At 39.8% G+C, this 23,879-nt stretch overlaps 12 protein-coding genes across 12 annotated transcripts; 7 read left to right on the top strand and 5 right to left on the bottom strand.

The window, feature by feature from the left end:
- Positions 1 to 1,794: 1,794 nt before the first annotated feature.
- On the top strand, positions 1,795 to 4,076 carry JH06_2743 (DNA excision repair protein; the record flags this gene model as incomplete). The annotated part of the gene is made up of 6 exons (XM_014671398.1): positions 1,795 to 1,972; positions 2,003 to 2,573; positions 2,604 to 2,720; positions 2,751 to 3,437; positions 3,467 to 3,683; positions 3,714 to 4,076. The coding sequence occupies 6 exons, from the start codon at positions 1,795 to 1,797 to the stop codon at positions 4,074 to 4,076; spliced, it is 2,133 nt and encodes a 710-aa protein (XP_014526884.1).
- A 665-nt stretch (positions 4,077 to 4,741) lies between these two features.
- On the bottom strand, positions 4,742 to 5,934 carry JH06_2742 (hypothetical protein; the record flags this gene model as incomplete). Its single annotated transcript, XM_014671397.1, has 5 exons — positions 4,742 to 5,321; positions 5,352 to 5,677; positions 5,710 to 5,781; positions 5,813 to 5,857; positions 5,908 to 5,934. 5 exons carry the CDS (start codon positions 5,932 to 5,934, stop codon positions 4,742 to 4,744), a joined length of 1,050 nt encoding a protein of 349 aa, XP_014526883.1.
- Positions 5,935 to 6,077: 143 nt separating this feature from the next.
- Positions 6,078 to 6,750, bottom strand: JH06_2741 (vacuolar protein-sorting-associated protein; the record flags this gene model as incomplete). Its single annotated transcript, XM_014671396.1, has 4 exons — positions 6,078 to 6,393; positions 6,424 to 6,575; positions 6,606 to 6,707; positions 6,736 to 6,750. 4 exons carry the CDS (start codon positions 6,748 to 6,750, stop codon positions 6,078 to 6,080), a joined length of 585 nt encoding a protein of 194 aa, XP_014526882.1.
- Positions 6,751 to 6,989: 239 nt separating this feature from the next.
- Positions 6,990 to 8,083, bottom strand: JH06_2740 (vacuolar protein-sorting-associated protein; the record flags this gene model as incomplete). The annotated part of the gene is given in 6 exon segments (XM_014671395.1): positions 6,990 to 7,178; positions 7,208 to 7,309; positions 7,328 to 7,669; positions 7,700 to 7,840; positions 7,875 to 7,958; positions 7,991 to 8,083. 6 exon segments carry the CDS (start codon positions 8,081 to 8,083, stop codon positions 6,990 to 6,992), a joined length of 951 nt encoding a protein of 316 aa, XP_014526881.1.
- Positions 8,084 to 8,359: 276 nt separating this feature from the next.
- JH06_2739 (hypothetical protein) lies at positions 8,360 to 9,060 on the top strand (the record flags this gene model as incomplete). The annotated part of the gene is made up of 3 exons (XM_014671394.1): positions 8,360 to 8,487; positions 8,518 to 8,864; positions 8,897 to 9,060. 3 exons carry the CDS (start codon positions 8,360 to 8,362, stop codon positions 9,058 to 9,060), a joined length of 639 nt encoding a protein of 212 aa, XP_014526880.1.
- An 88-nt stretch (positions 9,061 to 9,148) lies between these two features.
- JH06_2738 (pyrroline-5-carboxylate reductase) lies at positions 9,149 to 9,552 on the top strand (the record flags this gene model as incomplete). The annotated part of the gene is made up of 3 exons (XM_014671393.1): positions 9,149 to 9,200; positions 9,233 to 9,399; positions 9,430 to 9,552. 3 exons carry the CDS (start codon positions 9,149 to 9,151, stop codon positions 9,550 to 9,552), a joined length of 342 nt encoding a protein of 113 aa, XP_014526879.1.
- A 141-nt stretch (positions 9,553 to 9,693) lies between these two features.
- On the top strand, positions 9,694 to 10,128 carry JH06_2737 (pyrroline-5-carboxylate reductase; the record flags this gene model as incomplete). Its single annotated transcript, XM_014671392.1, has 3 exons — positions 9,694 to 9,754; positions 9,785 to 9,952; positions 9,983 to 10,128. 3 exons carry the CDS (start codon positions 9,694 to 9,696, stop codon positions 10,126 to 10,128), a joined length of 375 nt encoding a protein of 124 aa, XP_014526878.1.
- A 126-nt stretch (positions 10,129 to 10,254) lies between these two features.
- Positions 10,255 to 12,898, top strand: JH06_2736 (hypothetical protein; the record flags this gene model as incomplete). The annotated part of the gene is made up of 4 exons (XM_014671391.1): positions 10,255 to 10,764; positions 10,794 to 11,275; positions 11,305 to 12,021; positions 12,052 to 12,898. The coding sequence occupies 4 exons, from the start codon at positions 10,255 to 10,257 to the stop codon at positions 12,896 to 12,898; spliced, it is 2,556 nt and encodes an 851-aa protein (XP_014526877.1).
- Positions 12,899 to 15,360: 2,462 nt separating this feature from the next.
- JH06_2735 (DNA methylase) lies at positions 15,361 to 16,652 on the top strand (the record flags this gene model as incomplete). Its single annotated transcript, XM_014671390.1, has 5 exons — positions 15,361 to 15,735; positions 15,767 to 16,127; positions 16,158 to 16,258; positions 16,291 to 16,398; positions 16,428 to 16,652. The coding sequence occupies 5 exons, from the start codon at positions 15,361 to 15,363 to the stop codon at positions 16,650 to 16,652; spliced, it is 1,170 nt and encodes a 389-aa protein (XP_014526876.1).
- Positions 16,653 to 16,736: 84 nt separating this feature from the next.
- On the top strand, positions 16,737 to 17,003 carry JH06_2734 (hypothetical protein; the record flags this gene model as incomplete). The annotated part of the gene is made up of 2 exons (XM_014671389.1): positions 16,737 to 16,811; positions 16,842 to 17,003. 2 exons carry the CDS (start codon positions 16,737 to 16,739, stop codon positions 17,001 to 17,003), a joined length of 237 nt encoding a protein of 78 aa, XP_014526875.1.
- An 11-nt stretch (positions 17,004 to 17,014) lies between these two features.
- On the bottom strand, positions 17,015 to 20,582 carry JH06_2733 (rho GTPase-activating protein; the record flags this gene model as incomplete). The annotated part of the gene is made up of 11 exons (XM_014671388.1): positions 17,015 to 17,162; positions 17,193 to 17,500; positions 17,531 to 18,037; positions 18,068 to 18,298; positions 18,330 to 18,532; positions 18,563 to 19,612; positions 19,642 to 19,816; positions 19,848 to 19,927; positions 19,958 to 20,046; positions 20,077 to 20,355; positions 20,416 to 20,582. The coding sequence occupies 11 exons, from the start codon at positions 20,580 to 20,582 to the stop codon at positions 17,015 to 17,017; spliced, it is 3,237 nt and encodes a 1,078-aa protein (XP_014526874.1).
- Positions 20,583 to 21,876: 1,294 nt separating this feature from the next.
- JH06_2732 (hypothetical protein) lies at positions 21,877 to 23,005 on the bottom strand (the record flags this gene model as incomplete). Its single annotated transcript, XM_014671387.1, has 7 exons — positions 21,877 to 22,035; positions 22,066 to 22,104; positions 22,132 to 22,275; positions 22,306 to 22,482; positions 22,513 to 22,596; positions 22,628 to 22,893; positions 22,927 to 23,005. 7 exons carry the CDS (start codon positions 23,003 to 23,005, stop codon positions 21,877 to 21,879), a joined length of 948 nt encoding a protein of 315 aa, XP_014526873.1.
- Positions 23,006 to 23,879: the final 874 nt, after the last annotated feature.

Below are 23,879 nucleotides of genomic sequence, written 5' to 3'. Positions count from 1 at the left end.
GAATATCATTGATGATGGAAATCAATCCCTGCATTCCAAAATCCGCTTTTCGTGAACTCATTGTTGGATTTCAAAAGATATTCCTTAGGAGGCAATGCGGATTATGGGAGTCGCAGTATTATATGTACATATTTGTTAAGATTATTGCATTCTTCAAAATGGAAAGGATTATCCATCTAACCAGAAATGTCCCCATTTCGTTTATTCATATCATTGCACGAATCGTCTTCACTCCTGTATTCACAAATTTTATTCTCAACGATTGCATGAGTCATTTAGTGGTTGTTTTCTTGCCATAATATTCTTTAGCAAAAGCTAGAGAAGTTATGTCTTGATAGTGATTGTTAGAATGGACATTGTAAGTTTATGTCTGATGAGTTTTGACAAGTGATGAAGTTTTGTCGCCCCTATCGTAATGATTCTTGACGATTGTCTTTTCTGATTGTCATCTTGTTGATTGGATCCGGCGGTGACGATGTGACTCCCGCTCTTGCACGCCATGGAAGGTAGTCTGACTACCGTTTGGTGAAGTCCCAGGCAGCAAGCAGATCCTAGATTGATGGACAGTTGAGCTTGCGTAAGCTTGCTCCTGCCCTGCTACTATATTCCTATTCCGGATGAGTTGCTATGCAACATGGATATTGAGGACAAACCATAGTGGAAACATTCTAATCGTTTGTAGATCGTAAGCAGTGCATGAGATTGGATTTGTCGTTTTAAAGGTATCCTTCCTGCGGTTGATGTGGCGAAGGAACTAACCAGCGACAAAATAAACTGGTGCTCTTGTTGTTTTCTAGTGTTACTTGCTTGAAGACTGGGTGGGTGTCTCACATGGTGTAGAGAACATTAGAGTTCTGGTTCTTGAGACTATTGAAGGTAAGTTGGTGTGTCTGAGTGGGCTATGAAGAGTAAAGATGACGAGTATGAATCCATTCTCATGATTTCATTCGAGGCATTTGTCTGAGCTTGTTGTTGAATGGCAACTTTAGTTAGTTTTCAAGGACTGATCCATGAAAACTCGTTCCCGTTGCCCAAATTGACTTTTCGAAGCGGGCCCAACACTCCCGTTTGTTTGCCTTTCGATTTTCATACTTGTTATGGAGTCATTGAGGTTGACAAAGACACTAATCGTTTATAGAGTCTCTTGAGATTGTCCTCGAAGTAGTGGAAGGTAAGTGGTGTGATGATTGATTGCATCTCGTACTACATGTATGAAGATAGTTTTTGTATATGTGTTTAATGATGCGTAAACAGTGAAAGATCAGTTATCGTGTGCAGTTGTTGTGTTGCATTGATATGGAGTCTTACGATATGTAGATTACAGGTGAGTAGCGTGAAGGTGTGTGGGAGGATTATAATTCTTTCCCCGTATGATCGACTATGATTCTACGGAAAGACCACATGTCAATGCACATTAAGCCAGGATGCATTGATCACTGACCACTTTGTTGTGCTGTTGTTGGTGCATTTCTAACAGAATTTAGGTAAGGTAGTTTTATGCATGTTTGTTTTTGACACATTGATTTAGAAGTTTGTTTTATTCAGTTTTGGTTGGTTGTGTCACACAATGCAACCAATAAAGGGAGGAAAAGATGGTTGAAGTGATTTTTGTCGTTTGAAAAATAGATTGTGATTCTGTTGAAACCAATGCAAGATCAATGGAATGTGAAGATCAGGAGACTGAAGACATTGAAATACCCGAGAATGTGAAAGATCGACTGTATCTTTGATATTTATGCACCATCATTTTCTAGATATCCTCATCAACATGAAGGGATTCAGTGGTTGTGGAAAATGCATCACAATCCATATGGGGGTGCTCTTTTAGCCGATGATATGGGTCTGGGTAAAACGGTGCAAATCTGTGTGTTTCTTCAGTGCCTATATAATCGTGGAGAGCTGCATTCATGTTTGGTCATCTGCCCCAATAGTGTGATGGCAGTCTGGGAGAGCACATTGTGTAATTGGTCAGGTAGGATTATGTTCAGGATATGATGCATAGAACTCTCTTCTGTCCGTTTTCATGGTCTAACAAAACTGGAGATAGATAGAATGCGTGATAAGATTCGAGAAGATTTTTCGATTGTTATCACAACCTATGGAACAATGAAACGTCACCTTGAGTTCTTCTCCACTGTTTGGTCCGAGACTTCGGATTTGATAGATCGAACAGAAGGAAAGTGGGATTACATTATTTTGGATGAAGGTCACAAGATCAAGAATGAACAATCGGAGATGTCCAAATGTTCCCAGTCATTACGTGCCCACCATCGAATAGTACTTTCTGGAACACCCCTCCAGAACAATCTAGTTGAAATGTGGAATATCATGGATTGGTTGTGTGAACACAAACTACTGGGAGGAAGAAAGGAATTTGTGAAGTATTTCAAGCAACCTATCGAAGATGGCCAAGATCGAAATGCTGATGAGAAAACCCGTCTCTTTGGTGAAGAAATGGCGCAGAAACTGAATACAATGATCTACAGTGTTTCTCTGCGTCGTGAAAAGGACATTATATTGAAGGATGAAAAGGTACCTCAGATCAGCAAGAAAACGGAGATTGTCCTATGGTGGTAGGTTTTCTGAGGAGAGCGAATTTATAGTCGAATGAACACACGTCAAGTGGCTGTGTATGAATGCTTCCTGAATTCAGATGGAGTGAAGAGTGTTCTGAGGACATCACAACATGCATTAGCTTCATTAGTTACGTTACAGAAGATGTGAGAGTTAGTTCTATCATTGAGTTCCAGAGCCAATCATGTGATGCTTCTGACCTCACGGGAACGACGGATTGTCAACAATACAGTGAAAAAGCGTGTGAGCGAGTGTATTGCTGATGAGGATCTGCTTGATAAACCTCTTGCTTTTGACGAGATCTTTGGAGATGGAGATTCAGATCTGGAGACTGAGGAGGAATTTCCGGAAGAAAAGAATGATACTGATGGAACTCAAGCTGAACGAACAGGAGTAACTCCGAGTGAATCAACACAGAACTTGGGGGCACATCAATCTACAAAGAAGCTGAAGAAGTCAAAGAGGAAAGCCATTTCTATCTACAAACTACGAGCCCTGTTACATACACTTCCTGAGAATACTCTGTATGCTTATGGAAATAAGTTAAGTGTAATCATTCCTCTTACAGAGACCCTGGTGAAGGAAGGACATCGTGTGTTGATCTTCTGTCGCCAATTGAAGATGCTCTGTATTATCGATGAATGTCTCTGGAGGAAGAACATCAGTACGTTGCATTACAACGGATCCTTATCATCCCAACAACGTGAGGATGCCTTGAATGCATTCAGTGCAGGAGAGCAGAATGTAATGCTGATTACAGTTGGTGCTGGAGGAGAGGGCATAACAATCACTGCCGCTGATCGAATCATTATAACCGATCCAAACTGGAATCCGACAGTGGATGATCAGGCTATTGATCGAGCGTATGGAATGATTCAGAACTCATATTTAGATATCGAATAGGTCAGACAAAGAATGTGATTGTATATCGGTGTGTGACCTGTGGGGGAATTGAAGAGAAGATGTATGCACGCCAAGTATGGAAAGAATGTGTGAACAAAATGGTGATGGATAACAAACGTACGGCCAAGCATTTCAACAAGAGTGAACTTCATGAATTGTTCACTTTGGATGATCCTCGAACTTCATCTATGCGACGAAATATTGCCGTATTATTGTCATTTTGATTGAAATGAAAGGAACTTCAGTTACAAATTGATCTTCCTGATGATCCTTCTCATATGCAATTTCTTCAAACACTTGATATTGATGGTATCAGTGAACACACACAGTTGTTCCGATTGAAGAGTGATCAAGTGAATCAGATTCTGCGTGATACAATCAGACAGCACATTCAAAGAATGAATCTGAAAGAACTACTTCAACCAGACCCATTTGATAATGAACCTCCTGAGTTTATTGGATATGTAGATGATCCTTCTCTTCAAGAGAATGGTAGACGAATAATAGATCCGAAGAAGAATTTAAATCTTGGGGGTGGATTATACTTTGGGAATCAAGTGGTGCAATTAGGAGTATCTGAAACGATGAGAACTTCGTAGAGCTTGAAGATGATGAGTGAGAAATAGAAGAGATCCTTCAAATACTGTATCTCGAGAAACACCCTCTTCAATCACATCACCTGAGACATATCGAAAGATGGTGGAGATGATGCGTGCTCGCCAGCAGTGGGAATTGGATTCAGCAGATCGGATGAAGCAAATGAAGCGACAGTCATCATCTCAGAAGGATCCAGAGAATTCTCAGCAACAACAAACAGAGGATCGGTTGTCCCCATCACTGGCGGAAGTACATCCTCAGACACAACCTTTATATTCATTTAAATCCCCGCAACAATCCAAAGTATTGTCCCAAGTACCTCCTGGATATAACCTTCAGCTGCAACACGGAACCATCACATTGGTACCTGTATCTCAATCCATTTCACCTCATCCTGTGTTTCCAAAAGTCCAGACTCCAGTAACACCAGCTTCTGAAACCAATTCTACACAGAACAACAGGAAGCGATTGCACTTAGAACCATCAGAAGATGACAGATCAAAACGAGTTAGAGTAATTTCGGATTTAGTAGATCTGGCGAATGAATCTTCAGAGAGTGATGATGACATCGAGGAACTCACAGAGAACCAGCTTTATATACCTCGAAGGAAGCGGAAACCGATTGTTGAATCTGATAATGATTGTGAATTAATTGATGTAATTGATTCTAGTGATTCATGAAGTGTTTATTGAAAACAGAATATGTGGAAGTATTATTTCTATCTTTTCCTCCCCGACCTCTTTCTCCTCTTCCGCCTCTTCCGCCTCTTCCTCTTTCCATACCCTCTCCTCTGTTACCATGTCCCCTCATACCACCCCTTCCTCTCATTCCTCCTCTTCCTCTCCCTTCACCATGTCCTCCTCTTCCTCTCATTCCACCTCTTCCGCCTCTCATTCCTCCTCTTCCGCCCCTACCACCTCCTCTTACTTCATCTTCTCCATTTCCCTCTTCTTCTCCTTCCTTCCCTTTTGCAGCAGCCTTCTCTGCAGCTCTCTTCGCGGCCATATGCTCACGATGTCGTTGCATCTTTGCTCGCTTCTTCTCTACATAAAGCTTATGCTTTAACTCATTCTTCTTCTCTTTTGCTTCACGATGACGGCGAATCTTCTTCTCCCGACGTACTGCAAATCGGTCCAGGAAACCAACACTCTCTAATTCCGAAATGACGATGGTACGATCAAGGTAAGCCACAGTTCCTTGAGCCATTGCATTGTTGCGGCCTTCTTCGGTTTCAAATTCGATGGCTCTAAATGTTTACATAATAACGAGAACTTACCCAAAGCCCGCGATCTTGCCATTGGGATTGCGAACCAGGAATATTTGCGAAATAGGTCCAAATGCTTCAAATAAAGGACGGAATGTTTCTTCTTTTGTGTCAAACGATACACCACGAATCAAAACACATTTCTTGAGATCCAAACTGTTCAAAATCTTCAGTGTCTCTTCATGCTTCTTCTCGTTGAGCTCCTTACGTTTCTTCATCTCCTCTAATTCCTTTGTCTTAGCTTCTGAGTACTCTTTCTTCTTTGCCTTCTCTGCCTGGAACTTCTTTTTCATCTCGGCATACACATCCTTATTCTCATCATCGTCATCTTCTTCAGCCTGATAATTACTTCAATCCCACATTACCATACAATATCAACTGCCTTCTCATCGTCACTATTTGACGATTCTTCCTCTGACACTTCTTCTTCCTCTCTCTCTTCCTACAGATAAAAGCAAAGAAATCTGTCAAACAGAACTATCGTTACTCTTTTCATCGGATATAGCATCTACAATGTACTAGAATTATAAGATTATACCATCTAAAGGCTCTTCTACTACACAATCACGCTACCCATTGGATCCCTACCATCCATCTCTCTCTCTTCCGATTCTATCTCTTTCTCGGAACTAGATGTACTATGTTCTGAATCGGACATGATGCTTTAGATTTGTGAAATGAAATGGATGTTACCATTCACAATTCCCACGGGATTTTCAACAAACACGACTACAGATCTTATTTCTTCGGAATAACATCGTCAACGATACTCTTTAATATAGTACTGCTATTGACCATATTTGTAGTCATAAATACAAACTCAATATCAGGATTCTGTTTCTCGATTAAACGGATTGCTGCAATTTCCATGTACGTCAATCCACCGACGAATACAACCAAAATTAGATTCTTCTGTGCAGTTTGACAAATTGGCTGAGGTACTTCAGAATAATCAAATCCAACGACCTTTGCAACTTCATCCATTGGTGACGTTCCTAATGTCATAGCCTGGATGATCCTTGAAGATAAAGGAGCAAATCCCGATGTAACATAACTACTTCTTATTCATTATTTCATATCTCACTTTAAATCAGATTGCTGACTTCCGTCAATATCATTTCGGATCAAACGCATGCGAGTCCGGATTGTGGAGTAATTACTTGACGATTCTCGTTTTCGAAGTAGTCCTGCATGTTCCAGTTTAACCAACAAGGGAACATACTGATATCCATATGTCTACATATCATCCTTAGATTTGATCATTACCAGGAGAAACTCTCTTCGAACAGTATCATAATCTTTCGGTTTAATTCCATTGTTGATGATGGAATACATTACCAAATAATGAAGGAAATCGACTAATGTGCACTAGATTGGAATCTTTCCCCTCTCCTACCTCCTGATACAACATATCTCGAATTGAATCCAGTATATTGTCTCCTTCCAGCAGTTCTCGTTCACATTGCCAACGATCTCCAAAACTCTTGGAATTCGTGACCGATGTGACGATATTTGCCACTGTGAGATGAATTTGCATACTCTCATATAAATCTTGGATCGTTCCCACCTTCCGTACGAACTGAGACAGATCGCTAATGGAACAAGTACTATCACGAGGCCGACTATTATAGAGAGCTAGAATGGAGATTGTCAATAACACATACATTGAATCTCATGCGACTTTTCCTTCAAATAACGAGGAACCATACTGATGTTGTAATCAGCAATCTCAGCGAAGAGTTGGTCATTGCTATTCAACTGAACAGAAACTGGAGAATTATCCTTTCTTCCAATCTTATCTCCTTCAACCACGATTTGACCACATTCCATCGACATACACTACAATGAACTCGTAAGCCATGACTTACTTCATTAATCAATGCTTCATAGGTAAGTGGAGTAACGAAAATACTGCAAAGATCAACAGCACGATCTAGAATGAAGCAGCGGCTGAATTGTGGGGGAATACTCTATAACTCACAAACTACATCAATCTCGACAGAAAGAGATTCATTAGACATGGATTTCATTAGTGAAGTAATACTTTGAGCATTTTGGCCAATAGCTTGAATCGAGGGAAACGGACCATACAAGATCTCCAGCTTGAGCAGAGCATTTGCCACTGTCTTTAGAGTACTCTTCGAGTCATTTACAAAGAGGTCGACAAAGGAACCTGCCAACTCCATACTCAGCAAATCGTTATCAATTGGCACCAGATCCATTTGTAATGCGTGGATATTAACAAAATCATAGAGCTTAACATCCCGAAGGTACTGGTTGACCATTTCTGTGACTCTCGGGACAACAAATAAATAATACGAATGCAAGCTCTATCTGTAACTCAACCAACACAAGATTACATCCCTATCTCGTAACTGTCGAATGGATTCGGCAACCATCTGAATCGTATTCATTTCAGACCGACTAATATAGATAATCGATTGTGCATCAGTTTGGATAGGATCTGAAGACAACTTGAGGAGAGTTGTCACATTATTCTCCTATGAGTCACTAGATCTGCTTCCACAAGTATACCTTGAAAATAGAAGCTCCTTCAAGTGCCAAGTTGATACACTTGCTCAAGGACATATCAAGAACAACACACTTTGGTCCATTTATCTGATAATTCAAGTGCAAGAACAGAATACTACCTTCGTGAGGAGTGACACAAGATCATCTTTCAAGACAGTTCGAATAACACTCAGATCCAACGTATTTCCATTGATAAAGGACGGCTTCGACATGAATTACCTATTGTTGACACCTGTGTTGTGATGAAATGGGCGTTTCATCCGAACACAAATGGCAAATACAAAGAATTTGGATCTTTGAAGTTGTTTGCTAAGAAGTCCGTAAAATATCCATTCACAAAAAGGACAATACGGAAGGGATTCTTCACACTGGTAATCCAGAACTGGAGAACATGATGAAACTCCCGTCTTGTGATGTAACGCCGTTTCTCCTTTTCCCACATTCTTTTTAGAATTGTATCTATTACTCCATTTGGAGTTGTAGTTTAAATGTCGCTAGCCTTGAATCAAACCTTAACTCGTCTGAGACCCGTTGCCAAGACCTGCATGACTGTGGGTTTGTACATGGGTTTTGGAGATCTTCTTTGTCAGAAGATTGCCCTTAAGAGAGAGAAGCTGTATGGGATGGTCTTGAGGATCACTTGTAGGGAAGCTCGTCGTGCATTCGCTTTCTTTACTGCTGGATTCACTTTTTCTGGTCTGGGCAACCACTTTGCTAACACTGCCGCCGCCCGTCTCTTTCCTACGAGTCGTTTCAATGATGTTCTCCGTCGTGTGCTTGTTCTGAATCTTCTCTTCCCTATCACTCAGTCTATTACCTTTGGATCCGTTATGTTCTGGAGAGATGGTAATATCAGGAACATCAAAACCAAGGTCGTGAAGGATCTCCCACAGAGTTATCTCATTTCCCTGTTCGTGCTAACGCCTCTTTCATTCCTTCAGGGGCGTTACATTGCAGCTTATCAAAGACAATTCACTTCTTTCATCCAAGGAAGTAGGAGGTTTAGGTTGATATCTTACTTGTAGCATTCTGGAATATGTGGTTGTCTGGACTGAATCTTCCTAATCGTGATTACCGGACATTCGACGATTATTGGCAGGAGTGGATGTCTGCTTTGTACGGTTCTTATGCCTATTCCCTTCTGTCGCGTCGTGACAAGAGTAAAACCGATAAGAAGAATAAGAACTAATCCTTTCCTTCAGTCTAGTTTAATCGCAAATTCCTTTATCTTCCTGTGAGTTCTTTGTTGATAGTAAACGAAGTCATTCTTTTCTTAGATGCTCGATAATCTCACTATTGGTTTTATTGGAGGAGGTGTAATGGCCACCTGTTTGTCTATGAGGGATGTTTTGACGGTGTAGCAATGATCTCAGGATTCTTGAAAACCAAAACCTTTACCAATGATCGCGTTCATGTTTTTGATATTAGTGAAGCGAGAGTGACCTATTTTAAGTCGGTTGGGATTATTGTAGACAACACTATTCCCAGCCTTGTTGACTCTTGTGATATTATTATTCTTGCCGTTAAGGTAGTTATTGCGAATGGAATATTCTTGTAGCCTGACATTCTGCTTACTCTTCTTGATGAGCCAATGAGTAGTGCTGAATCTTTTACTCCTGAGAAGCTATTTATTTCTATTGCATGTGGAATCACTATTAAGCAGATTAGCGATAAGGCATGATTGAAGAAGAGATTTTATTGGTAGATCCATCCTACAGGATGCGGAATTGTCCGTCTTCTACCGAATACTCCATGTAGTGTCTTAAAGGGCATTTGTTGTTACACCCTTGGACCCAACACCAACGAGAAAACCAACTTTCTGATGAATGAAATGTTTTGCAATCTCGGAGAGATCTTGCAGATTCCAGAGTATTATATGGATGGTTGAAATCGATGACAAGGATGATTTATAGCTGTTGTTGCTCTTGCTGGAAGTGGTCCAGCCTTTATTTATATGCTGATCGAGGCTTTGGCTGATGGTGGTGTAAAGTCCGGATTACCACGGGATTTGGCCCTAAATCTCTCCGCTTATATGGTCCGTGGATCTGCTGAGATGGTTATTAGTACTCATAAGCATCCAGGTATTGGCTTGGTCTTTGGTTGAATTGTAGCTGAATTGAAGGATCAGGTTTGTTCTCCTGGAGGTACTACGATCACTGGAGTTGAATATCTCGAAGATAAAGGCTTTAGAGGAAGTGTTATGGGTGCTGTGTTTGCTGCTTTCTGCCGTGGAAAAGAAATTGGAAAGCAGGATTGATTTCTGTTTGTTTTCAGAACGTGATCTTTAGCCAATCAGATTTGAGGCTTTGGTTTCTTGTCTAATCTATAGAATCAAGGGATCATGCTTCTGATTTGGTTGTTTCTACTCTTCAGTTGCTCAACTATGCAGTTTTCAGATCGAGATAATACACATCAGCTCTTTGAGTATGTCTTCCTTGAATCTGAATGTGAAAATGGATTATTCCAAGTTCATGAATTTGTTCCCAATGTTTCGTTTGGATCATTATCGATTGGTCAAGCCATTCAATGTATTGGAAGAAGTGGCTATCGAAGTCTACCGTTGAAAACAAGCTATTCCTTCGCTAGCAATCGAACGTTTGCCTCTGTTTATGAGCGAATTACACAGACTAAGGAGTTTTCTTTAGAAATGTGGCTTAAGGTTGAAAATCAGAGTTTTATGCTCTCTCAACTGTTATCTGTGGCCCTGGTCACCTCAGCCCAATGGGACAATAAAGATGTGTTTTCTATTCAACACTTCTATGATAGTATATTGTTCTTTCTTTCAGGGACCTCCTCGGGGTCTGTATCTCTAGTTCTTTATCCAGTAGATTCTGAACCCTATGTTCATGTTGTTGTGTGTGTTCGATTTCGTCAAAGCGGTACTGATATGTATGTGGGTGTTTTTGTCAGCTTTGATCTTAGTCTTACAAGAATGGTTCTTCCCTTATCAATCGTACCGTTTCACCAACTTACTATGATTTGTGGAGTCCTCAAAATCGTTTGTATGGTTCTCTTGCTCGATCAGGCGGTCCCTTTATCCCTCGATGGAATGGAGAAGTGTACTATCTAGGCTTCTTCGATCACGTCTTGAATGAAACACAAATTGCTCATAACTTCAATTGTTCAGTTCCTCCCTCTCTTCCTTCTCTTGAGCCTCGTTTTGTGCACGGACTTATGAACAGTCGATTTCGAATCGATATTCCTATTCATGACTACAACTTGAACAGTCACACAAATCTAGTCTCTGGTTATTCGATAACCGTGAAGTTAATGTCGCTACCTCATCGTGGCCAGCTATATTTACATTCTTTATCGAAACTCACTTCACTCCCACCAGATGGACTGGTGTTAACAAACACAACTCTGTTCTATCAAGCACCTGTTGGTGAATTCAGTGAAACACCGTATGAAATGATATGGACATAAACCGTAGTTTCACGAATATCTCTCTTATCCTATCAAACCCTTATGGTGTAAGCACTCTGAAGACCCTTCAAATATATGTGGATTGGCTGAATCATGCTCCTATTGTTCACAATGCATCATATTCATTTACAACTGATTCAGTACATCATACTCTCTTAGAGATTGATGATGAAGATGAAGATAAGGCCTATACGCGAATCATTAGTATCTCTCCACAATGTAGTGTTGAGAACCTTCCTTCTACAGGGATCATCCAGTCTTTTAATTATACTGTTGTGTATTTGGGAAATGAAGGATTGGATCTGTTACAAGATACTTGTGCTATTCGATTGGTTGTTGGTGATACACGGAATTTGGAATCAGAAGAGGCTGTTATTACATACAATATCACCAATACGCTTATTCCTTGTTCTATGATTCTTCATGCAGAAGAAGCAAACGATAGTCTATTTGAAGTAACTATGCAGAATGCAACTTCAATTATTCATGATGATGAGGTATCATTTGAACTAATTGAAAAACCTATTCATGGAGTGATTAATGAAACGTACCCCTTTGTATTTGTATCTGAATTGCATTACTTTTCGGACCCAGAGACGGATATCAATGGGAATAAACTCAATATGAAAAATGATTCTCTCCAGATGTATGTGATTCATAAAGGAATTCGCTCTTCTGTATTTACTTTTACCATTGTTATTCATCATGTAAATACAAAACCCATGTGACAATATGTTCGATGATTCATTTGTAGATTGGAAACGCCTTCTTCTATTCCTTTCAAACTTTATCAGCCTACACTATTTACTGATTTTTCAATTATTGACTACGATCGTGATACACAATTGGGCATTCTTCGCTTAGAGACTGTAACTTCATACTTTTTTGTCAATACCTCATTAAGTAATCCAAATAATCCTGTGCGTTGGATCAAAGGGAATTATGGAGAGGATATGGATGATACGATGACTGAATTGGAAGGATCTCTTAGTGCTCTTCATGCAATCCTGCAGAATATCACATTTCGAGGTATTTACAAGCTCAACGATACGTTGGTTGTTACCATTACCGATGGAGACTTTATTGTTCAACGCCGTGTATTGTTGGAGTACATTGCTGAACAAGAACCGATCGTAACCTCTCGTTTTTGGATAATTATGTCTGTGATTGTGGTGCTTATCGTACTTTGGGTGGCTTCGATTCTATTCCGATTGTGTTCATTCTGTTGCTGCTGCTCGAGGAAGAAAGAACTGCCACTTCAGAAATCCAAGGAGTTGGAGATGACAACTCTTCCAAAGATCGAGACATCTCCCAAAACTTCTGAGGACAACGTGAAGCCTTCACAGTCGATTGTGGAAGGATATCCATCGGATCCATCAACTCTTGCCAAGAAGTCCATTCGACCTTCAATGGAGCAATCGTTCACCCATCCCGTGGTAACAGCACCTGCTACTATAGCCAAGAAGATTCCACCTCTTGTTCCAACAATACCTCCTGCTAGGACCAAAAAAACTCCACCTCCTCTTCCCAGTTCTCTTCCTCCAGAACTTCCTCCTATCTCTCGGAATGCTGTAAGGCCATCATCAGGCGCCCCTAAGTAATATACTATTGTGTTTTGTATGAAGACAAACAATGTTTTCTAGTTACACTAAATAGCTTCATATTGCTGAGCTACGACAGAATCAACTCTAAAATAGTCCTACGCTGCTTGGTTGGAAGTTTAAAGACAACTCGATAACCACAGTAAGGACAAAGAATCACCTGATCTGCCCGGAGGTTCACAATTCGACCACATTCTTCATTTTAGAACGACATTCACTAAAACCAACCACCACATTTGTAATTCACTCCAGTCTCTTGCTGACTGATAGCTATCCAATGAAACCAGATTAGAATCGATACCATTCATATTCATGAAGAAAATGAAAAAGAAAAGTGGTAGAAAAATCGGCTGTTCTTTGGGAATTCGTTTGAAAGTCGATTCGATGAGTTATCAATCTGCAAGAAGAAATGGGTTGGCTTAATTTATCCACAAAAAGATGTTTTGAATAAACAAAATGAACTAAAGTACTTCAATTAGCCTCATACTGAATGCCTATACCCTAATATCAATATAATCATATTTACATCTCTTGGTACGAGCTTTGTAAATGATTCTGTAACCACATTCTTTGCAACGGATTGGTTCGTGAGGTTTCACCTCCACAATCTTACCACAATCTACTTATCACTCATTTCTATTCTCTCACTACCTCCACAACGATACTCCACAATTGTACTTGGTTCGCTAGGAACTATTCTCTAAATATCTTTTCCTATTCCTACTTGGCATTCTGGTTCGAATCTAAGGTTTAGAATGACAGAATAGGATGTCGCAAAAGTGGTACAGTTATGGCGCAAGAATAAGAAGAAGAAACAAGTCATGATACAAACTAAAAACGCATGTTATAACCACGATTGGTTGATCCAGATAATGAATCCTCATTCTGCATAACACTGGACATATCAACTCGATCAAACCCAAACTCTCGTCCAGTCTTCCGTTGAGGGTTTGTGGTCTTTCTCTTGTCATGTGAAGATTCCTTAGATGAATGATACATAACATCTATTTGTTATAAACCTCAGATAACCCCACAAATCTCATATCCACTTAAAACAGCTACAAGAACAATGATAGGAATCACTATATCACCAGGAGAAGAGTCTTCTTCCCATACAACCTCTGTTGAGGCAACATCAACAAACACTTCGTCTGAATACATGTCATGTAACGAATCTGTTGTTTCCTCGTCCAAGTCATACAATTCCACTACAGGATTATCATTCACCGTTTCCACAGGATCTTTCTGGAGAGGAATCACAGTATCAAAATTGGGAGATGGAATCGATGAAGACACACTTGGAGAGTGCCACACCACCAGAATTGTTGACAACAACGCACACAAAGATAAGCTACTCAACAAGCAAATAGACCAACCACTCCAGTGACTCTTCGATTTACGATGGGTTGGTTTGTGGATTGATGAAGAGGACCCTTTTAATCGCTGAATCATTTCCCGAACTTGATATCTCTTGAGCCCATCAGTTTTGTGTCTCAAGTAGTCTAATGCTTGCAACATTGCTTTCTTTCCAAATTGAATTGAACTGTCATCGAATGACTCTAGAATTTCCAGATATTCAACTAGATAGGAGACTGCTGGAGAAGATACTGAAACTGTCTGAGCTGCTTGGGCCAATTCTATACAGAATCGGGGACAAAAGGGTGAGGACAACAAGAAACGACGGATCAAATAGTGACATTGCTTGGAGAGTTTTGTATCATCTCCCTGAATACAAAAGAGAAGGGAAGGATAGAGCTCATAAGCAATTCCACAGATATTTTTCCCATATGTCTGTTGGAGAGAACTCAAAAATGACAAGACAGGATAAGTCAGCTCGGGATTGTTTTGAATAAGAAGTTCAGAACATACAGACTACGATCAAAACAAAACTAAGGAATAGTACGATCACTCGATCCAATATACTTACCAATTGATGTGAATCCAAGTTCAAACAATTATTCACAAGATATCTTTCCAATTTATGCAAGGATTGAACTCGAATTCTAGCTTGCTGTTGGGAATCGACGAAATCTCGTGAAAGCCTCTCAATCTACTTGTCATAGATTCAGTATTCATCAAACATCAGTATTCATAGGATAGGAGGGCTATTCTATGTTTGCCAAAATACCCAATGAATATGTCTCTTTGGAAGATAGGACCTTTTTTCGATTCTGCTTATTCTAGTATCCCCAACTACGGTTCGTATCTTGTTTGCTTCTTTATGATTTCTTTTATCCATTAGGCAAGAATGCTGTCGAAGGTGAGTGCTTCTCTTCAGAAACCCTTCCATTGTTGGGCTACTGTAATCCCAGGTATTTCTTACTTCGCTCTGTAAATAATTTAGGGTTCGAATCGCTGTTTCAATATGAACTCGTCAAATTGAAAGTGGGGACGAAGTCTACTTGTGTGTATCGTGATTATTCAGGTGGTGTAGATCTGATGGGTATTCGTTTTGTTTAATAATGATCTTAGTGGATAATCAACAGTTCTGGCGCATGATGTGTTGCTCTCGGATGGTTGGTACTCTTTATTCCTCGTATGAATTACATGTAGAGAGTGCTCGTATCAAGGTCGGCACATTCACCCTGACAAATCGTCGTGGCATGGAGCAGAGTTTGCAACAAATTCCCTGGGAACAATACATCTCCAAAGAGGATGAACTCATGCTGCAAACCGTACATCCTTTTGTGATTCTCAATGTTCAGACAATTATTAAGAACAACATGTTCTTCCCAAGGGATGTGAATGAAATGATTTTGAGCTCCTCTCCACTCACATCGTTAGCCAAATCAGTGACTACAGTGCGATCTCCTCATCGAAAGAAGGTGTTCTTTCTGGTATCATTATCATTAGTTTTGTTACGTGTAGATTCGACGAGATAACGTCACTGTGAGTGTTGATGTGGGATATGACTCCAATCGCGGTTATCGTCAGTTCTTAGCAGAGACGCCCTTGAAGGAAACAATTGCTGCTGCTCTCTGTTATAACACCATCCAGAAAGGTGGATTGTTACAGAACAACATGCTTCTGTTTGATTTCTTCTGCGGATCAGGAATTCTAGGAGATGAGTTTGTTTCGGTCATTCGACGTGATTTCCCATATCTGCAAAGAAAGCGATTCTTGGAAGATTATCACCATGGGTTTGAGAAGTGGCCTTGCCATGATGTCGATGCCTTTAATCAATTTGTTCAGGATCTGGAAGCTGAGCGGGAGAAGGCTCCATTGATGAGTTATTGATCGATATAACTGTGATTCATAGGAGATTATGCTGTCATGAATTCGGATTCCTCAGCTCGGGCCATCTTTTGTGCAAAAAAGAATACAGGAAATCTATTTACTGGTGATTCTGAAATTCCTCGAGTATCTGAAGTGCTGTTCTCGATAATACTTAGAGCATCAGTTTTACACAAGCATCCTTTGAATCACGTGCTCAACAACTGATTGAAGCAATTCAATTGAATAAAGAGGCCTACAAGAAGAACATCGTTATTTTGGCCAATGTACGTCTTTCACTCAACTTTCCATATAGCCTCCTATCTATATGCGGAATTCCGTGAGTTTTAAGGAACTCGATCAATTGTACTATTCTCTCTTTGAATTGGTCTACAGTTTTAAGCAAACAGATCTTCTTCGAAGTGCCAGCATCCTTATTCCTTATTCCACACAATTCCAACTTCCAAAGGCTCTTCAAGAGATAGCGTCCTTAAGACAATTGAAACTAGGTGACCATACTGTGTGTTTGCTGTCTGTTTAGTGGAGTTATGTTTGTTATCATACCAAGAGATGGAGGGAACAGATGGAGGGATTGAATAATGATTCCATTATTAACAGAACAGAAATGGTAAATGATCACAGACGTATTCGTCCTGCAATGACAGCCTTTATGATCTATGTTGCTAAAAATGCAACCGAAGTGATGAATCCTCTTCGCTATTAGGAATAGATTCGAAAGAGTCACAGTGAAGCCTCGAATGAAGAAGTTGGGCAGTTACTCTATGATCAATGGAAACAGTTGTCTCCAACCGATATCCAAGTGTACGAAGAACTCTCACGAAAAGATCAAGAAGCTAGAAAACAAGCCAAGAAAGGATTCTATTCTTGTTGAACAAACACACACTAAGGGAAAGGGAAGTCGTCTTTGTAGATGGCAATATCAAAGTGGTCTGTAAGGGATTCTAACACCAACTGGAAGAAACAGTTCACATCTGACACATGCATCGCTTCCATCGTCATCAAATCGTTCTCGGACATACCGTCAATGGGTCTATGAATCATATTTCTTCATCACAGTTACTCAGGTCGAATCAAATTCGGGGCAAAGCAAATGCACAGATTACTGATGGTCATGTTGTTGCTTGTTACCAATGACACCTTATATAACAAGGTAAGTAAATACATCAAAACAGAATAGTTTGTAGTAGGCATCGATTCAATCACCTTCCAGACATCTCGCAAATCTGCTTGATTTCCCTGATGGCCAATTTGAACCACCGAATTATAGAGGGAAGAAGGAACAAGACAAGGTGATAAGCTACGAATAAAGTCTTTGATCTCTTCTGCAAGCAAAAAAGCACTTGCACCTTCAATACAACGATAATTACCCTGCGACTTATCCCATTAGTCCATTCCTACCACTCCCAGCTCATTCCGCATACTCTTCCTATCATCCGTATCTGCTGCAAGACGGAAAATACCTTGCTCCTTATATGCTTCACAATCCACAAATGCTTGGACCAACATTAACAAGATTTTTGGAATTCCATCATGATGATGGAATGGCATCACATCAGACAGGACAATCGTATCCCTCTGTCTTGGTGGAGACAATAATTGGTTCTTCTTTAAACTCTCCAGACTATTCAGATTCACTCCTTGGAAATCAAATCCATGTTTGGATCCAGACTGTGTATTACGTGCACTCCGTGAGACTGGAAGAGATCCTGTGCCACTATTCAACGAGCCACCTGGTGAACCAAGCGAAAAACGACTTCTTGAAGGAGGCGGTGGAGACTGAAGGTCGGATGTGAGTGTGATGAATCGTGTTGGTTGAAGAGGCTGCTTGTCTAGATATGTTTTGAGTGACTTTCGGATCTCCTTACAGAACTGATGTTCCTTCTCATTATCTTCATCAATTGTACCCTAACTATCAATGACAGAATCACTCCTTACTTCAGCAGTAACCAAATACTTACACATTAACGCATTGATCTCTCCTTCATGATTCAATTTATACCAATTCACAAGTGTGTTTAAGAAATGCATAAGACGTTGCTGTTCAGGTCTGCTAATCACAGCTAACTCCAAACTGTCAGCTTTATCAACTGTGTACAATGTCACAGCATACAAATCATTTCGTTCAATTCCTTGACCCTGATAAGGTGATCCAACTCGGACAACATCCTATTCATCACCCTGTTATTAACACACTCACAGTCATATCTTCTAATGGAATCACATGAATCTTTCCTTTGGAAGGACTAATTGAAATCCAATTCAATTTGAGAAGAGTTGGATCCAGATAAACGATTCGTTCTTTGAAATCCTTGCTATCAGCAGTACGAACATGAAGAACCACACCTGCTAAGAATGAACTAAGCATCTGATACAAGTCGAAGTCTTCAAAAGCACAGGAGGCTACATATCAATCATAATTCTCACATCAACGAGGAATGAATTCGACAGCATAACTTCCATTTGATGGAGGGATAATACCATGACTTACAAGCTTCTCAGCTGTAGATTCCATGTGAAGAATACTCTCAATAGAAACACCTTTGAATAGGTGAGATGGTAATGCCAATGTGGATGCTGTTTCAATGCGCTTACATGCACTCTTAAACCGTTCAATATTCAGAATACCATTGTCTTGAGGAGATTCCCCTTTCAAGAGTTCATCCATGATACACACAGCCAGACCTCCTATTTCATTTTCTTGTTTTAAATGGGAATTCACATAATTCACCACATATTTGAAAAAATGCGGAGAAGGTCGTCGTTGTGATAACAATACGTAGAGTAATTGGAATGCAAGAATCTGACTGGTTTCATCAGGATTGCCATTCGTTTCTTTCATCACAAAACACACAATCTCATCGAATACTTCTTGAGAAGCTAACGATTGATATACCAATTGTTCTAATATCATCATTCGACTAGAATCATCATCTTCCTCAGTATCGAGAGCAATCGCATTAATGTACATTAACACTTTCCTTTCGATATCTAGAACAGAAGCCACAGTTACAGGAGATAAGCAATGTAATGGCTGAATTGGAACCTGGTTTGAGAATGTGATCAAATCCTGGAGAGTAAAAGCATGGAATAACCGCGATTTTTCACGTCTGAAATAGATGGAGGCATAACACACAAACGAATACAAATCCAGATCAACGAAGAAACTGCTAGCTAGAGAACAAGGGACTTCTGGAGATATGGTTTGCCTTCGTGTTTCTTTCTTCTCCATAACAGGAGTACTGGATCCAGTTGAGCTAAGTTTATCCAATGGAGGGGTTATTGGAGTAGCAGGAAGTATCTCTGTGACTGGTTTGGAAGGTGGAGGAGAAGGAAGAGAAGGAAGAGGAAGAGTCTTACTTGTAAGTGATGGAGTTACTGATGAAGAAGATGGAAGAGGAGGAGGAGAACTGGGAACCTTTCGTGAATGAGTCTTAGTCTCATTGAGGTTCATTGTTGAATGATAAATGGTCGAGTTTGTATCTAGATTCGATCTCCAGACAATACCTTACGTCGTGTTGATTCATCCTTTCCTAATGGAATAAACTCGGATGCTGGTAAAATGTTTACTTCCATCAAATCAATCATCTCGTTGTATAACTGAGGATTTACCCCACAATCCTGTAATAACCGTTGAAACTGAGACATTTGGAGATTCAATGTTCGACGAGTGAATTCAATAGTCCACTAATTCTCATTATCAAATGAAACGAGGTACCAGGTCATATGGAGTTACTGGTTTGGTGCTGAAGACCTTGCGAATGAATAGAGGAAGCATGGATTGCATTAGACGAGTAGCTTAAAGTGAAATAACATTAAAAAGGGTACACGAAGTATCTGACTGAGAGGACTGAATCGACAAAGAATGTGTATGGGTTCGTTTTGTTGAACGTATCTTAGGCTTGTCCGTAAGGCTGCTACTTATCACAAGATAGCAAAATAAATACTCCTTGGAGTGGCTTTCACCTAATGTAATGCTACGACGTCGAATTGTCACGGTATCCACACTAGGATCTGTAGATTGTGGCTCTATCACCTTTCCCATCTTTACCTCATGTTCAGGAAGAAAAATCGGATCCAAGCAACAAAATGGTACATAACCACATTCCTTATCCATATTCTCCGAAAATACCCATCCGTCTACAGGAAGCGACTTAACGAATACAATCTCATCCTTATGTAAAGATAACTCTCCAGAATTCTCTTTCGTATAGATCTTTTTCACTCTACAACAGTGCTAATTAAGAAGACTCCAAATTCAAAAACAAGCTAAGGATATGTAAAACGGAAAATCATCACAGACATCCACATCCACCGAAAACTCCTTAACAAGTGATGCCTCTGGCTCATCTTCAGGTAGATCTGTGTATGCAACTCCCGTTTCCACATTCACATAAAAGGTCGACGGTATTCCAGGATAAGAACACTCATACCAAATATATGGTTCCTTCATTGAGGGTTTTTGTCTTTGCCAACAATTGAGAATTGCGCCATTTCGGCAGAGCCGCCCATTTCGCTGAATACGTTAACTTGGATTTCGATTCATTCTCTATTCGAACACATCTTTCACCATCTCTCTTGTCTCTGTCTATCAGAAATGAAAGCTGCTTATCACTCTAGAACTGAGATTGTTAAGCTTGTTTCTAGTTCATTTTCACATTCCTGTTGTATAGCAACCTTTTTCAAAGAAGGAAAGAGTCAATAAAGGAATCCATCTCATATAGTAAAGAAGAACTATTTTCATCACAAATTAGGTATATTCTATCTGGAACAAACAAAACACGGAATTAGGGTCAAACAGAATTCCATCTACCATTTATCCTAAATTGCTGTTGGTGATTATAGAATCGAATGGTAAATGTTGTATTCTTGATCTATACCGTTATATCTGCCATAGTAGTTCGACTTGTGATTTGTTATCCTAGGTTTATATACGGTTCAGAAGACTAGGGACGAATGAAACCGATGTTGGTTTTACCTACCGGAGTGTAGAGTCCGAGTTGCTTTGTTTGAGCTGTAGTGTACTACAGAAATCGATTTTTTCAAGATTCCTCTGTCTATTATTCAACACTCTGACCTCTTTCCTTTAATCATTGATATATGTTCTATCGGCTTCATTACGTATCGTGACATGCGCTTAAGCTCGCAGCAGACCTATACTTCTATTTTCATCTCTCTTCTCTTTCATGGTTTCTTGATAGCCTCGGTTTATTTGATGTGTAACTATATTGTTTATCACTATTTGTGGATTCCTTGTAATTTCAATGATATATAGGGAATCCCATGATCATCCTGTGACTGGAATAGGATTTGTTGCGATAAATTACTGTGTTTCGTCACTTGTTTCTCCTTTCTCTTTGAGTAAACTCTAGTTATACACTTCTTTGACGTCAGGAGAAGCTCTCTGTCTCTTTCTACTATTGCTTATTCAAGTGGCCATTTATCGAAAGAAGTAGGTTTTGGTGCAGAATTGAACATCAGTGTTGCTTTGATTCTCTGCTCCATAGTACTAGGGATGACTGATCCGTTTGTCTACCTGATATTTATGTCATATTGGGAAACAGTGATTACGCTTGTACTACTCGTTGCCTCGTGTTTAAATTATCTTGTATGTATGATCTGGTATTTTTATGTGTAGAGTTCTCAGTCAAGGTCAGTTTTACCTACGAGAGATGAAACTAATCTGGTTTACGATCAATATGGACATATTGACACAACCCATGCCATTTCCTTTTGGTTTGTTTCTTCTAAACACCCAATTCAATATCCAGTTTCACATCCTCAAGGTCATCAAGATCAACCAAATCCTCCTCATCCACAACATCAGCTTCATCAAAATCGTAGACTTCATCATCTTCAGGATTATATGCTGGTGCTTTCCTCTCGTTCGTTTCGATTCGCACTTTCTATAAATTATTCTTCTTATTCATACCAACAGGAGTAGAAAACTGCTTTACATATTCAACAGCAGCTATCTTCAAGGACATCCACTCACTTCTTACCCATTGAACTGATGACGACGTTGTGTTAATAACCGTCTTTGTAGTACGAATAGCTTGTTGTGGATTGTACAAAAAGATGGATATAAGTGCAACAAGAATAGCAAGAATGGTATAACGATACTTGTTGCGACCATCATTCAATTTCTATTCATTAGTCTCTCATTAATATATTACTTCAACTGAGATCAAAGGATAGAAAACTCCAAAGAGTCCTTTGTCATCTCGGTCCAAATCAGGGAAAATCCAGATGCTATAACCAAAGAGACGACAGACAAGGAAAAGCAAGAAACGAACTATTTCTAATGCAATTAAACCAATAGTGATAGCAAGGGTAGTCCGCATCACAATTCTCTAGAAGTGAGCAAAATACAAGAGTTAAACCTGAAGGAACACAGGCCAAATACGATACGTTGGAATTGCAATGAGCGCCGCAATTGTAATAGCAATCTTCAAATAACGCATTCCCTATGGATGATGCTTAAATCTAATGACGTACAGCAGGTCCATCATAGTCCCAGGAATAGACATACTTTTTATTCCATACGTTGATATTCTCCGTAAAGATCCGCTTTGCATTATCTGGTTTTCGTGCAGTGTGCATAAGCTTTCGATCCATGAGAGTTTCCATGATCAAACCAATTACAGTATCCAATTGGTCCTCCGCAATCTCAGGAAGTTTGCAACTATCTTGATTAGTCTTTTCTCGGAACCATGCGTCCAAATGCTTTCCCTTCACACACTTGGATCGTTTCTTATACTCTCCTATAACTAAGAAGCGGAAAACTCTTCCATTACCTTCACTTGTGGTTTTAATTTCTACTACATCGTACTTTGTTGGTCCTTTCGATCCAAATAAAGAGTCAGCAATTCTCATGTAGTTGCTTTCCTCTGAAAGGAACTATTTCTCATCGGCGATTCTCTTCATAGTACCTCTTTCACTTTAGTTATCGGGTCAATTTCTTCTGTCATGATTACACTCACAATTCCTGAGAAATGTGATGATTGACAACATCGGGCGTTTCATCGTCATTATCGGATAGAATAATGGATTGCGTTCCAATATTGTTTCGCTTACAAACAATACAGAATATGATAACACTACAGGTAGACTTCACCAACTGTCACCTTAACTTGACTGGAACCTCGCTGTTTCAAAAAGAAAACCATAAATACACACAGGACACATACAAGAATACAAGCGCCACAAACAGTAGCATGAATACCAACACAGGTATTTGGGAGATCTATCCATTTGACAGAATCACCCTCCAGACTACATCTACGTGATTTTTGTCCAATAAATGACCAAGAATAACACTTCACAGTGAATTCTTCTCCATATTCCCCAATCAACCCATTCTCCTTACATTGAGGATAAACAAAGTTCCATTGAAGCACGTAGGAGGTACTTCCAACAGTGTTCAAGGCAGTAACAGTAAAGATTTGCTCTAGTGGCGCGGTGGCTATACCTTCAATCACACCTGTAGTAGTGTTGAACACGAGACTATCTGGAAGTGAAGGAACAATTGAAAATGATGAAACAAGATTGGTAATGACAGGAATGAGTTTGAAAGGAGTGAAAATGACGAGTGTGTCTGTAGCATAGGTGAGTCCTGAAGGAGGAAGCAATACACAATCACCATAGTTAAGATCCGAAAGAGTTCCATTGAAACAGATACGATAAGAACCACCTTCATAACCATAGTCACAATCACCATAGTTATAAATTCGATCACCTGAAGCAATCA

The sequence above is a fragment of the Blastocystis sp. subtype 4 genome (assembly GCF_000743755.1).
Source record: "Blastocystis sp. subtype 4 strain WR1 chromosome Unknown seqid_0168, whole genome shotgun sequence".
In the NCBI taxonomy this organism is placed as follows: domain Eukaryota; class Bigyra; order Opalinata; family Blastocystidae; genus Blastocystis; species Blastocystis sp. subtype 4.
Note: the sequence above shows the minus strand (reverse complement) of the source record. Positions and strands in the feature narration are given on the sequence as shown.